At 33.8% G+C, this 15936-nt stretch overlaps 1 protein-coding gene across 4 annotated transcripts in view; it reads left to right on the top strand.

Annotated features, from left to right (window-relative positions):
• Positions 1-15936, top strand: part of LOC145266889 (lisH domain-containing protein ARMC9-like) — a 317027-nt gene that overhangs the window by 78445 nt on the left and 222646 nt on the right. For all 4 annotated transcript variants that reach the window (XM_080122667.1, XM_080122658.1, XM_080122685.1 and 1 more), the window contains one exon: positions 2614-2704. In XM_080122667.1, the coding sequence (XP_079978793.1) occupies positions 2614-2704 (91 nt within the window). The remainder of the gene's footprint in view (positions 1-2613; positions 2705-15936) is intronic.

Raw genomic sequence — 15936 nt, 5'->3', positions numbered from 1 at the left:
TGTTCATGTGCCCTCCTTTTCATAACTACATCCAAGTGCTTTCATGGTTCTCTTCTTTTGTTATTCTGATAAATCGTCCATGTAACTGTTTCTCTTCCCGTTTTTCTTTTCTTGTCTTTTTATTTTCTTGTTTTCATCGTTTCCTGTATTGTTGTTTTTGGTGTTGTCTCTCATTGTGGTGATCAATATTTCAATGTTTAGATTTATGGACTTTTCCAGGTATTTTTTCGTGCCTTCTACACAGTCTTCTATGTTTATACCTCCTTCGCTCCTTTTCACAGAGAGTCGGTCAGCATCGTCTTTTGGGTGTAATGTATTAATTTCCTCGTCCTCTGATCAAGGTGTCTAAGTTCTTCTTTAGTTCATCCTATAAATGGTCCAGAATACCTTATTAGCGATACTGCCCAGGTGTTTATTCCTTTAATTAAATTTCTACTATATGGCTTTGTTTGTAACAGTTTCCTGGTTCTTCTCAGGTGCTCTTTTCCAGCCTTAGTTTTCATTTCTGTAGATTTAATATTGTTTGTTTCCAGCACCCTAAATATTGTGTCATTTTCACTAAGCGCTCTTATCTTTTGTTTGAGGTGTTCCATACCTTCTGATGTCTCTAGTTTTCATTTTTCATCTCTAGTAATGCACATTTTTTCCATTCCAAATTTCATACCAAAGTCCTGAATATTCTGGTTGTGCTTATCAATTTTTCCAGCTCCTTTTTGTTTTTAGCAAACAACTTCATGCATGAGGTGGTTTATTCTTTGCTCGGTGCCTGTAAATTAGTATCCAGCATTACATATCCTCAGTATGTAGTTTAGTGGCATCATGGCTATGATAAACAGTTATGGTGATAGTAAGTTTCCTTGGATGTTGCCTCTCTGTATTTTTATATCAGTCAGGTGCTGCCCTCCATCTGTCAGTTCCAGTCTCCATGTTTCCATTACTTTCTTAATAATATTAATAATCTTGTAAGATATCTTGTACATTCTTAGGCATTCAATTATCCATACTTGTGGGATTCTGTCGCAGACTTTCTTATAATCAATGTTCTTTTTCCTGTTTTTTTTTTTTTTACCTCTCTTGATATTTTTTGATCTGTGTATAATAAGTCATTTGCCCCTCTTTTTTTCCGGCATCCCTTCTGTTTCTTGGGCAGTGGCCTGCGAGCTTTAAGGGAGTAGTAGATCTGTTCACTCATTTGTGCAGTTAAAATTTCCCACATAGTCGGTAAGCAGGTTATTAATCTGTAATTCTTGGGGTCGTGCCTTTTTTGTGTTTTTTTGTATTAATGTACCTATTTACAATGCCTCCCTACAGGACAGAGTTAGACACGAAGGTCGTCTTTTAACGTGGAGAAAAGGTACAAAAATAAAAAATTGTCTCAGTCGTGAAGGACTGTTCCTCCACTGAAAGAGAACAAGAAATGGAAGTGCAGCATCTGAAGAACAGATGGTATTTATTTGCTCCCCAACCGAGCAAATTAGGCACAAGGCCGATTTTTAAAGTGAGGAGTGAAGGGGAAATGGGGACCAACTCCCTGGGGAGTAGAGGAGCTCGATAGTGACAATTGGTATGAAGGGTTGCCCCTACATTGGCCAAGGTCTTATCTGTGGAGTCGCCCCCACATAGGGTCTTTGCTTGCAGTATCTGCCGGAATAGATACTAAACTTTGATTTTGGCCCGAAGGCTAAGAGCCCCTTCCTTTAGTCATCCATTCTGGTACTTCCGTTTTCAGGCTTTGCACCAATCTATCATAGAGTGTAGTTAATTTTTTGAACCAATATGCATGTATCCCATCATGATCTGCGGCTATCCAATTTGCCATATTGCATAGGGTTGTTTATTATTATTATTATTATTATTATTATTATTATTATTATTATTATTATTATTATTATTTATTTCATTTTATTTTTTATTTTTTTCATTGTAGTCTCAACTTTTGGATACTTTTAGTTGGATTTTTTCCTTGAACATCAGGTTAATTTTCTTGGACTTTAATTCAAGCTGTACCTTAAAACTTTCACCGTTTCTAACAGGCAAGCCTTTTACAAAATTGGCAAAGAAATTGTCTCATAAATCGGATTAAGCCATTTATGGTGGCTTTTCATTATGGTCCCAAACGTTCCAATTACAATGGGAATCACTTTGATTTCTTTACATTTCCAGAGTCAAAATAATTCCCATTTCAGATATTGATATTTATTTTTTTTTTGTTTTCTCTCTTGCACCCTAATATCGAAAGTGCAGGCTGTGTCAATGGTTGAGCAAGTTCTCTTGTTTTCGTTGAGAAAAATTATGTCAGGTTTGAAATGTTCAAGGATCTTATCAGTTTGTATGCGCATGCACCAAAGAAGTTTTTTTGTACCGCTTCTGGTTTATACCCATACCTCTTATAATTATGGTATTATTCATAGAGTTTGCATATATTCATTGTAGAACCTGAGCGACTTTGGCGTATCTCCATATTTTATATTACTTACTAACTAAATGTTGAGCTAACTTACGGCGTCGTCGTCGTCGTCATCATCATCATCATCATCATCATCATCATCATCATCGTCATCTATTTTAAACTAAATAATCGTAAACCAAATGAACTCTTTTTAATTTTAACAGGAAATAATACCAGAGATTTTAAATTCTGATGAAGAAGATCTGAAAGGATCAATGGCCCGTCTTTTAAATACAATTGCCTCCATTAGTGTTGGTAAGTACTCCCTGGCTTTATATCATAAAATCAAATTACGATTAGTTAACAAGTGACCTTCAATAATTAATTATTACAGTTAGTATTTTTTGACAAAATTGCTAGTGGCTGGATTTTCCCCAAATGATTCACAACCAATTTTCCTCAATGGAGAAATCCTTGAAGAGGCTTAAAGTTTCAAATACCTGGGCTCTATTATCACCAGGGCAACAAGGTGAAGACGAGATTGTCAACCATATCAACAATGCCCGTGTTGCTTTCTGCCGCTTTTGCACTGGTCCGGAAATGAAATCAGAATCAGTCCAAAAATTTGAATATACCAAGCTCTTGTACACACCATTCTATAAGGATGCGAAACCTGGCCAGTATGAGTTTGTCACCTGCGCAGACTGGAAGTTTTTGACCACCAATGTTTACGCCACATCCTTTAGGATCACTGGCACCAATTCATTTCAAACACCACAATTTGTTTGTGCTGCCGAATACCATCTATCAAACAGACCCTCTTTTCAAAGCGTTTCTGATGGTTTGGTCACACTCTGCACCGGCAACGAGATGATCTCATCCATGCCATCATCAACCCAGCCTCACTCCAAGGTTGGAAGAAACGATGTGGTGGTCAGCTGAAAACCTGGCTCAGCATGGTGAAGCAAGAAGCTGATCTGATCCGGTGTCCTCATCTCTATGGAGTGCGCCGCTGGAACTGGAAATGGTTGAATTTGATATCAACGGCAGCTTCAAACTAATGTGCCTGGACCACGTCTATACGAGATGCAGAGAATTCAATTCGAGGAGTCGACTCCACCGACCCACAGTGAATGCTGGCATAACAACAAAAACAACAACAACAACAGCAGTTAGTATGAAAAAAAGTTTCATTCATTACATAATTAATCTCATATTAACCAAGTAAATTGAGGCATTCCCCTCTTGTATACTTTCTTCAGATTTATTTGGTACATTCCTGTTGAGGACTGGCTTGATATGTATGGACTTTGCCAGCACTTATGTTAAGAAAGCCTGGTTACTGAATTGAATTTTAGTACTGAAGTCACATTGGTTAGTTGGTGGTAAGCAAATAAAAAGGATGCTTTGATAGAAATGGTTGTTACAAACCAACACTTGAAGATTTAAATGAAGTCTTTTCTTTATGAAATTATTACATCTTTGATCAAATAATTGTTTGGTATCTAAAAAATGTATTATTTACACTATTTTCAAAACAAGGTTTGATAGTGACTTGAAGCTAAAACTATATCATAGATACGAGTTCAAGATTGCTGACAAATCTGTCTTGATAGAAAAAAAAGCTTAAATATAAAATAAACACTTGCTTTCCCCTAAAATTTGCAATATTTTTTATGCAATAAAAAAAAAATCTGCATAAACTAAAACGTTTTACTTGTCCAGATTAAAACTATTAATTTATGATTGAATGCATATAAAACTTAGTTTTGATGCTTTCCTATTGATTGTAATATCATCTAGAAATTCTATTAAAACTTTTTCTATTTAGTATAAAAAGTTTATTTTTGTGTAATAAAATTCTAAAGCAGTTCAAATATGTTTGGTTTTGTGAAAAGAAAATATCAAAAACAAAAAAAAAACACCGAATTAAAATTACATTCTTTACACTTTAAAAATAATTTTATTTTAGGACAAGAAATCAAATTTAAAACAAGTAAAATGAGCAATAAATAATTATTTTCAAATAGATTTACAATTTTTTATAACATTCATAAAATGTATTATTTAATCAATTTTTAATCATTTATATTCTTCATTTTAAAAGTGTTTGTTTCTCCCTCAATTTCTGATTTGATTTTCTCGGTCTTTTGAATAAAATTAATGTAGGGATACTATCCACCCACAAACTATATTTATTTTTTCACACTTTAGTCTCATTCCAACTTAGATGGAATTCTGCTGGCTTTCGGTTGTAAACAAATCGGAAGTCATTAGGCGGTCTATTCTTTAGAAAAGGTTGGGGGGGGTTTAGTGATGTTTTTCGTTGTTGTTGTTGTTTTCCCACTCATCAGTTTTGTACATACATATCTGTATATCTATAAAAGTGCGAATATGTGTGCGTGAGGATACTTCTCAACCTATATACTCAACGAAGGTTTGATCTACAGATTTGAAATTTGGTATAGGATATCTCTATCTGTAAAAAAACCAAGTACGTCCAAGGATGGAGTACTGCTGCCACATCTGGGCAGGAGCTGCTAAAAACAGTCTATCCTGCCTTGACAGAGTACAAAGTAGACTTTGTGGCTTGGTGGGGGATGATCTTTTCTCTACCCTGCAACCTCTCTCCCACAGAAGAGACGTTGCGAGCCTGTCTCTGTTTTATCGTTATTTCCATAGCAGGTGCTCGTCTGAACTCCAATCTCTGGTCCCCCCTCGCCAATCTTTCACGAAAAACACCCGTCTAGCTGAATCCACTGTGAAAAATTTTCCCCACTCTTTATCTGTGCCTAAATCAAAACGTGGATTCCATGAACAAAACTTCTTTCTTAGAACTGCACGACTGTGGAACTCTCTGCCGCTTGCCTGTTTCCCCCCCCCCCCCCCGAATTCAACTTGATGTCTTCAAGTCCAACACAAACAAATTCCTGATGAACCGCCCCCTTAAGTAATGGCACCTATCAAGTCCCCAATACTATTACTACGATACTATCCCACAGATTAGTGTACACACAATAACCCTTATCCCCGAGTGGCTCCTGGGCCTTGATAAGTGGTGACCCCCATGTAAAAAAAAAAAAAATAAAAGACACGTGAAAACCCTTTTAATGCGTTTTCATATGGAAAAAGAGCTGCTAAGGGGTTGAAATTGAAAAAAAATTGTTACGTGCAATCATCAGATTTTTATCTGTTTGGTAACTGTTTCACAAATGCGCATGAATAGTTCCCATTACAGATTGCTTATATTAAGAACAAGTAATTTGAAAACACCTTTTAAAGATAGTATCACGCTGGTCTAATGGTTATCGTACTTGATTCACTGTCTTTAGGTTTTTGTTTCGATCTCAACTCGAATATTTTTCTTTTTTTTACTCACAAAAAGTGAATTGTTTAGAATTAAAAAACATAATACTCGCATGCACATGTCTCGGTTTCTGTATTAATAAAAATATAATATTTATGCATATTTTACGACTGGGCAACGCCGGGCGGTCTGCTAGTCTAAATATCTATAAAAGTGAGAATGCGTGTATGTGTATGAGGACACTTCGAATTTCATACTCAACGAATTTTTGATCTACAAACTTGAAATTTGGTATATAGGGTATTCAGACACGTGGAAAACTTTTAAATCTGTTTTCAGCGGGAAAATGGCTGCTAAGGGGTTAAAATTGAAAAATTCATACGTGGGAGTCATCGGAATTTTATCTGTTTACTGTTTCACAAATGCACCTGCATGAATGGTTCATATTACCGATTCCTAACGTTAATGATAATAGGGTTGAAAACACATTTTTGAGATCATATCAAGATTGCCTAATGGCTATCGGACTTTACTCGCTGTCTTTAAGTTCTAGTTTCGATCTTAGCTCGAGTATTTGTTTTTACTCACAAGCAATGAACTGTTTAGAAAAAAAACCACAATACTCACATGCGTATGTCTCAGTTTCTTTCCGTTTTTCTTCATTTTTTAAAAAGGAATTGAACGTTACGTTTAATACCTATGGTATTTCTGTTTATAGTAAATAAGAATTCTGCATTAATTAAAGCATAATATTTATAAGCAATGTTAGTATGTTTCTAAACTCAAATTTTAATTTTCAATACATTGAGAATTTTGACTCGTAGAGTAAATGTAATATTGTAATGACTAATAATTCCAGTAAAGAGTAGGATGTCTAGCAGCTCTCCACTTTGATGACCTTTTACCTGGTTTGTTCAAAATTTAAATCTTACTTTTATATTTTGTTGTGAGTAAATACGTCAAAGTGTAATATCTGTTCTGGTATTACACTCTATTTTTTCCTGTTCTTAGTTAGTGAAGGTTAATGATAAATCCTTTCAGACTGAGGCAATTTTAATTTTTGTTTGTATTCAGAATGCCCATTTTTGGGAGTTTGATTCTTCCCACATTAGAAATTAACATTTTGTCTAACTCTATCCTCGTGGAGAGGAAAATGAATAGGAGTTCACCTAATTTCATATAATTTTATAATTCGTTTCGTTTCTGAATTTTTGAGATGAGGATTGGTTATTCATATTATTTGAATTTTTCGAACTACTGTTGAAGAAGGTCGGAGGTTACATTGACCGAAAAGTTGTGAAAATGACACTCAAGATAAGAATCTAAATAATATGGCATGTAATTCATTTTTATTGGGCTATTAACACGACAAGGAAATGAATTAGGAAAGTCTACAAACAGCTTGTCCCTGAGTGAAGATACCCGGTGCTAAAGAATCAAGTGAATAAAGCCAGGAGAGAGTGTAAGGGTGTCAATAAAACTGGTCATATTTTGAGAAATCTAGACGGAGTAAAAGTTTAGAAAGTCCACATGTAGGATATACAAGGTGTCTCAAAAGATTTGACATCATTTTAAATGCTAATATCTCGGAAACAACTCAGTGTATCTTAATGAAACTGCACAAACTTTATGTTGAACATCATACGTTTTATGAGTTAACATTTCAAAGAAAAAAACAACGATTTGTAGATTCTATGACCGAATTCATAATTTTCACAAATGCTCAATATGAGCGGCGCCTGTGACTCTGCACACGTCAAGTCGGTAATCAAACTCGTGCCAAACACGCTGTAGCATGTCTTTGGTAACAGTCTCCAATGCGGCAGTGATTCTCTGCTTGAGTTTTTCAACGTTAGCAGGAAGAGGGGGGGGGGTCCTAGACGAGTCCTTTCACATATTCCCAGAGGAAAAAAAATCACACACTGTCAGGTCAGCAGCAAACTGTCTTCCTAACCACCATGCCTGATTCATCTCTCTGGCAGATTTTCATTGAGATGAGCCCATACAGTGAGCTTCCACTGAGGTGAGGCCTCGTCCTGTTCAAAAATGTTTCTATACAAGCTCTGAAAATTCGAAGTCTTTTCAACGTAAACTGCCAAAATTATTGGCCTGCGAAAAGAGTCAAATTTTTTGGAACACCCCTGTATATCCTATAGGCAGAGAACGATTAAAAGATGAGAATGTTTCTACAAACGTTCGTTTAGTTACAGTGAGTCCGAGTTTATGTATGTTTGTAAGTATGTGTGTACATACGATTTCAATTCGATAAATTATATTTGAACTTTTAGAGAATGTTATGTATTCAGGTGTGCATTTTGAGATTTGGAAACACATCCACTGTCTTTCTCGGCCAATTTTACATAAAAATACACTTTTAGATTTTATATAGATTGTCTAACCTTTCTTTCTATTAGGAACACACTTACACCACACAGAGACATAAACATAGACATTGAGTTTTATGTATATCAAGTTGACACACCGGTTTTATATATATCAGGTTGACACACCGGTTCTCGTCAGATCATCGAAGTTAAGCAATGTTAAGCCTGGCTAGTACCAGATGGATGACCATTTCGGAAGGCTAAGCGCTGTATGTGATTTCTGCTTATCTCGGCATTGTTTCCAGTCGTTTTGAACCTCCACTTGCCACTGGTATTCAACAATGAGACTCAGGAGAGGTGTTGTTGGAGATTGTGCAACTCTTGCCACAAAAATTCCACGCGCAGGCACCCTTATAGTGGGTATCCATAGTCAAGACTGAAAGAAGCCTTATATATATATATATATATATATATATATATATATAGAGAGAGAGAGAGAGAGAGAGTACAAAACTTTGTTGAAATTCAAAGACTTACATTTTCCTTTTTTATAAATTTTGTTTATTTCATCTTCATCTTTGAATTTCAACAAAGTTTTGTACTATATATGCTCTGCACCTATAAAATAGATACATTGAGCTTTACTCGAAATTAATGATGATTCAATTTTTATCATAACAGTCTCAATCTGTTAAATGAAAACGGTATACATTGAAATGAACAATATTTCAAAAATAAACATTTATAATATATATATATATATATATATATATATATATATATATATATATATATATATATATATATATATATATAATTTATTTATTTGGTAAACTGTTTAATGGGTTGTTTTTGTAGAATAAGTAAAACCCGCATTTTTTTTTTTTTTTTTTTAGAGATTTGAATCATTTTATTTTACATACAATGCAATAGTATTAGTCTTTCTCTCAACCACCCACCTTGTTGGCGGGAAAAAGGAGACTGTTGAAGACAAAAGCTGAGTGAGAGTCTCTGGTCTTTTTCCTTCTTATCACGCATAACTACCGTCACTTCCTGTTTGCTATGTCATTTCCTGATCACTTCAGCAAACTCACCCACATAACAACGGCAGGCATCGTCATCGTGATCATCATCATTGTCGTTGTTACGTCGTCATCATCATCATTGTCGTTGTTGCCGTCGTTGTCATCATCATCATCATCATCATCATCATCATCATCATCATCATCCTTGTTGTATATATTACTAGTTATATAAGTATTCTTACTTTTCCTACTTACCTCGTTACCAAAGAAGTATTCGCAGTAAATGTTGAGCAGTTCTATTTGGAAACTCAGTGCCACAGGTAATAATAATAACACCAATAATAGAATAAATTCTATCTTTTATGAGATGCTTGTCAAGCCTCTAAATGCAAACGTTGTTGCAATACATCTCAATAGTTTTAGAACGTATTAATATTCTTTTTAGTAGTAGCAATAGTAGTATACCATTTCTTATGACGCACCGAGTTTGTTACGAATGTTTTACACTAAGTTTTATGAAATTCTTTTAGAAATTTTTAGGGTTTATAAATGACCAGCAGAGAGATAAACAAGAAATGCTCAATTATTATGTTAATGTGCCAGGCTTGATGATCCAGAACCCGAATTAAGTGGTAGAAATAATCTTGACTTATAGCTGCCATAGAAGAACTCGTCAGCACCTAGATGTGAGAAAAAACAAATGCATGTGTTCGGTTTACGTTTGTTGTCCAGTTGACGCTAGTCAAAGTCGTACTGCCGCATGTGATAACAATATCTCTCTCTCTCTCTCTCTCTCTCTCTCTCTCTCTCTCTATATATATATATATATATATATATATATATATATATAGATATATATATGTTGTGGGGACATACACAACCTTATAATCACTAAGATTGACTTATCCATTAGCCATATAAGCAGCAAGTATAGACCGCTCAATGAGAGCTATCTGGATGTCGTACAGAGACGACTCCCCATGGACTTACTAATCTTCCTGTATCACTAACTTTGTTCTGGATATAAATGTTCTTCGTATTCTCACCAGTCGTCGTGTTTTCCTATTTTCACCTTTTCCGACTCCACTACAATATATATCGGTTTATATTTTATAGAGAGAATTAGACTTGAAGTCTAAAGAGCAAAGTTTATTTTAATGTATTCATACTTTAAAAGAACAGCGCTCATAGTAATGTAGACATATGATAAGCTCAATTGGTATAGTTATCATAGAGCTATATTAATATTTAGTATAAGGATTGATAATTGTAAATTATGAATCAGTTTCAAAAGGAAAAAAAAACATAATCAAATTGAGTGTACGATCGTTTCGGAAGCGATATTCATTTTATTAAAATTGCGAATAAGCATTGACAATAATTGACAAATACTTTTGTTTTCGAATATAATCTCCTCATCAGCAGAAACGAGGGGGGGGGGTTAAGACACCAAAATAAACTAGCATTTTTCTAGTAAGTAAGGCGGATAGTCCTGAAAATATTTCAAACATAAGAAAGAAGTTGTAAATTTTATGTTGATAATTAAAATAGAAAATTCGGAGAAAATTAAAATTAGAAAAAAGAAAAGTCATCAAATACCTTATTGATTTTCATAAGAAAATTTATTTTAAAGTACGTCAGTGCATATGTGGGCATGTTGAACTTTGGCCACGAATGATTGAAATAAAAATTTAAAACGCTGGGTTAATGAAATGTTAAACTATTTAATTAGTGGACGCTAATTTAAAATCCAAGGGAGATAACTGTTATTTTTGAAAAATAAAATAAATAAATTCCTTTGATGATCTAAGGGGATAACTTTAAATTGGTATTTAATATATTTGTAATTATTATAGGGATAAAATATTTATTTATTGTGATGATAATAGTTATGATAATAAAAGTATAATAATAATATATGTAAAAATAATGATGATGTTAATAATAATAATAATAATAATAATAATAATAAATCAAATTAATGATAATCATATTATTAATAATACTGATCCCTTTAATAATATTTTTTATGGAGGTTTAAATTTGTAAAACTTCATCCATCGTTCATGTATACATCCTGATAATATTTCATCTTTTTGGTTTAAACATGGTGACTTATTGTCATTGAATTTTAATATAACCAGGGATTCAAGTCTACAAAGAGTGCAGAATTTGTCACCGGGTTTATATGTTTTAAAAGATCCTAGTATTTTCCATTTTATGTTCAAAGGGATATTCATATCTTTGAAATGCCAAATATATTATGTTAATGTTGTTCGGTTTCTTAAGGATCTTGTTTTGAAAGATTGTTTATGTGTGGAGATTCTGTGTTTTATAAGTCCAGAAGTAGATCCAAATTATATTGCATTTTGTTTAATAGAGTTGCTTTCAACTTGATTAATACTGGTATTGTCATGCAAGACATTTAATTGTACTAAATTGTTTGATGGGTTAATGGGGGTGTTGTTATTCATTAATTGTGTGTTGGTGTTAGTCTGTGTCAAATGATTAATATGGTTGTTATTATTAGAATTTACATTTGGGATTTTTGTTACTGTGCAGCTGTAAATTACGCTTTTAACTTTATTTTCTTAATTTTTTTATTATTGTTACTAATTATTTATTGATTTAAATTTGGCATTGTTGAATAATATATTTTGATAGTGTTTTTATTAAATATTCTACTGTATTTATGGGGGGTTTTGAAGTTATTTTCTAATATTTTGAAAAATTCTCTGGCTATGTTTGTTTAACATTCTTATGTCTGTTTTACGTTTTCTGACATGGTGTTGGGGTTTATTAGTGTTAATGGTTGATGTGTGTTGTTTAGTTATAAATATACAAACTATGACAAGCTGTAACTGTAGAAACAAGAACACATGTCCTTTACAGGGCACCTGTAAAGGTAAAAGCGTAATTTGGATCTTGCTTGGGAATGACATTGTAAAACAATATGATTGCATGTTGAAGTTGATTAAAGTCAGAAAGCAGTCTTCAAAAATTCTTGGTTATTCAAATCTTTCTTTGCATTCATACATTAGATTCATTGCTCTTTTTGCTTCTCATCTCTATCGCTCGAAATACGTTCTCAAACCTGAGGCTATTCTCTACAACTCTGCTATCAAACCATGTATGGAGTACAGTTATCATATTAGGGCTGGCGAATCTCTGTCCCATTTGAGGGTTCTTAATAAGGTGCAGAAACGTATCTGTAATTTATTTGACCCCACTCTTTTTTCTTCTTTTCTCTCATAGACGTGATGTTGTTTGTCTCAGTCTTTTCTATAAATACTATTATGGCATGCGTTCTTTAGAATTGTCTGATATATTCCCTACTTCATTTGTTCCAGCTCGGATGAGTTGTTGATCTAGTGGTCTCCATCAATTCTGTTCCCTCATTAAAACCTTATTCTAGTAGCTTCTTTCCCCCCCCCCCAAAAAAAAAACGCAGACTTGTGGAACTCTGTTCTTGCTGACTGTTTTTACTCCAACTTACAACCTGATCTTTTTAAGAGAGTTCTTCGAAAGGGACTAGAGTTTCATGTGTTCATTATCAGTAAAAAAAGCCCTTAAGGAAGTCTGGAAATTTATTGAAGACACCTCGTATCTAATAATTTATTCAATTATTTGGTTTGCTCATATTCATAAAGATATATGAGGAACGGTTGCTTCTGCAAAGCTAATTATATCAGCAAGTAAAGTGACAAATCCATAATTGCACTTTGGAATTTGTTCACAGAAATGTGGATTGCTAAGCTATTGAGGTTGTCGAGAAGATTTATTACCTTGTCAAGAACATTGGAACAGGTGTTACTATGATTAGGAGTGAAGGAAGTAAGTTTAGAGAAATTCTGCCATTACTAACCAGCAGAGTGTCACCACTTTTGACCAACGAAAGTGTCTATTAGGCATTTTTATGCAGAGTGATAATGTATGAAAGTGAAACCTGGCCAGTGAGGGTTTGAGTACATGCTTTGTATAGAGAGAAATGACATGATGAATCATATGATTCATCATATGATTCATCATGTGTAATGTGTGTTTTTAAGACTAGCTAAGTTCTGATGACCTCAGAGAAAGATTACATTTGTACAATATAAGTAAATGTACACAAACAGGAGATTTTGGTGGTATTATTGTGTTCAAAGAATGTAGAGAATAAGATATATACATACGAGAAAATAGTGTTAAATTTAATTTTTGGCTTTATAAGAAATGAGCGGATAAAGATATACTTATCTTAATTCATCGTCTTGGAAACATGGATACTCGTTCTGTCTGCGTTCAAATGACACTAGGGATTCCACCCTACTAATGGGGGTCATTGAAGGGAGGGGGCTCACTTAGGTATTTAAGGTCACACAGCAAAAGTGTTTTCTTTCGTTCTTTCTAAAGAGAGAAAGAAAGAGAACCATGTCAGTTTCTGTCAATATATTTAAAAAAAAATAATGAATGCTACAAATTTTAAACGTCTATAAATTTGGATTATACATAAATAGCTTAGCAAGGCATAAAGTAAAATAAAACTCTGAGTAGTGGCAGTAGGCTGAAAAAAAAAAACGACTTTTAAAAGCAAGTACATTGTATGAATTGAGGAAAAAAAGGAAAAAAATTCATAGCGGTAATATTTACCAGTTAGGAATAGGTGCGTTTTTTTTTTCATCTACGTAAGCGGCGTATGGCTAAAATTCAGTTTCTTTTCTTTTTCAAATGGTCAAGTTCATATTTAAAATAATCTTTTTAAATGAATGTACATAGCCTAATGCAAAGCAACGAAATCTTAATCCAATTTTTGGTGTAGTGAGTTTTAATAAAAAGTTTCACCCTCATCTAAATAAGTTAGCATAAACTATTTAGGGTAAGTGTTCTTGGCTCAGTATATGTAGAACAGTTGAGGTAGCAAGTTCAGTTCATAGGGGAAGGCCAAGGAAACAATAGGAGATAAAAAATAGAGTGATTAAAAATGGTTAAGAAAAAGAGGGATAAATAAAAGCCTGTAAGAGATAGGTTGGTTTGGATTAAAATATCCTAAAGCCGTCTAACACATGCCAGGATTTTAAACAGATGTTAAATCGAATATGATGGTTAAAAATAGTTGGATACCAGTGAAAGTTGATAAGAATAATTAAAACAAAGTGGGTTATCGACTTCTAAATACTAATATTTATACAAGAGAAAGGCTCTGACTCTTGTCTCTTGAACCGGAATATATTGAAATGCATTGTAGAACATTTATTCAACTTCTACACGTCTAAAAATCTTTTAAAGAATTCACAAATAATAATACAGAACACAGACTGACGAATTCATTATTGAGATGAGTATTATTTATTAATTTATTTTTTGTGAACTATTATCCTCATCTTTCTTAGTTGTTGTTTCATTATTTAATTGTTGTGGATGCATGAGTTAGGAGATTCGGAGTTCCTATCTCGTCACAGTTACCACCTGACGAAGGTCAGAGGAATAGTTGGCCGAAACGTTGTGAAACAGCAACTAATAAAGATGAGAATAATTGTCTACAATAAATAAGTTAACAGACTGACGAGTTCAGTATATAGCAATTGACAAATTTGAAATTCTGTTGTATAGAATAACCTTGAAAATTTCTAACAATTTTTATAATATGACATAGATGAAAAATACACCCGAAAAAGGTTGGAGGCATATCAGCTATAGTATAGGTATACAAAGAGTGTTCAAAAGTAATGCCTCCAATTTTTTTATTCCAGCCAAATGGATCAAATGGAATTTCAATTTATATTGCTATGATGACTGAACTTATGCATTCATGACCTGAAAGTTTCATCTCTTTGTTGCAGATATTGACGGTGTAAGAAAGCAATCTTTGTCATGTGTATGCGCCAGAAGCAGAGACGTGTCATTTAATTTCTGGCAAAAGTGCATTGAGAATGGTGGTGACTATAGAAAAAAATCCTGCATGCAAAAGGTCGCTGGTTTTAATGATACCACTCCAGTCTTCGTAGCTCTTCACCTTTTTGAGTTACAAAAAATAGAAGGCTTTATTTTTGGAACGACTCTCGTAAGTATTAGCATAGAAATATGAGTCTTAAAGATAAGTATAGATCTTGTGAATTCAGAGGAAGATTAAATATATACAGTATAAGGAAATATATGCATAACAGGAGACTTTGAATGTATGGTAACATGTAAATAAGGGATGAGAGTTTTGGGGTTAGTAGAAATAGAACAGATACAATAGCAGATCAAGTTGGCAAAGAAAGATCAAGGAAAACATCGGAGGACGTCGAGAATATCACCAACATGACCTCCCACCACATCAAAGCCATCCGCTGAGCTCTCGCCAGCGCTTGTGGAAAAGGCATGCTCCCAGTTCTGGACCCATATGGAGGCGGTGATTGAGGCTGAAGGTGGCTACGTTGAATCAATGTCAGCTTTACTTCATAATCTAGATGGCTATAGTCGTGGTGGTTGTATTGATACCAATTTGTTATGTTGTTAACATTATGGTCATTTCCCATATCACAGGCCAAACAAATGTTATATTCATTGCCATTTAAAACTGTTTTGTCTGAACTTTTTTTTATGAAAATACAGTTGAATTTATGAGTTGGAGGTGGTTACCAGTTATGGGAGTTTTTCTTTTTTTTTTACATAGGCATCACCACTTATCAAGGCCCAGAGGCCACTCGAGGATAAGGGTTAAAGAGTGTACAGTAGTCAATTAGATAATATAGTAACCGTTTGTAATGGAGATTCGGTAAATTTGTTAACTTATATGAAACGGCTCATCAAAAACTTGTTTACATTAAAATTGAAGACAACCATATTGTAGTCAGCTGGAAAGCAGAAAAACGGAATACAATTCCATAGGCGTGCAGTTCTAAGAAAGAAGCTTTGTTCATGGAA

This window comes from Euprymna scolopes, chromosome 4 (genome assembly GCF_053919585.1).
Source record: "Euprymna scolopes isolate OS-2025 chromosome 4, ASM5391958v1, whole genome shotgun sequence".
Classification (NCBI taxonomy): Eukaryota; Metazoa; Mollusca; class Cephalopoda; order Sepiida; family Sepiolidae; genus Euprymna; species Euprymna scolopes.
Note: the sequence above shows the minus strand (reverse complement) of the source record. Positions and strands in the feature narration are given on the sequence as shown.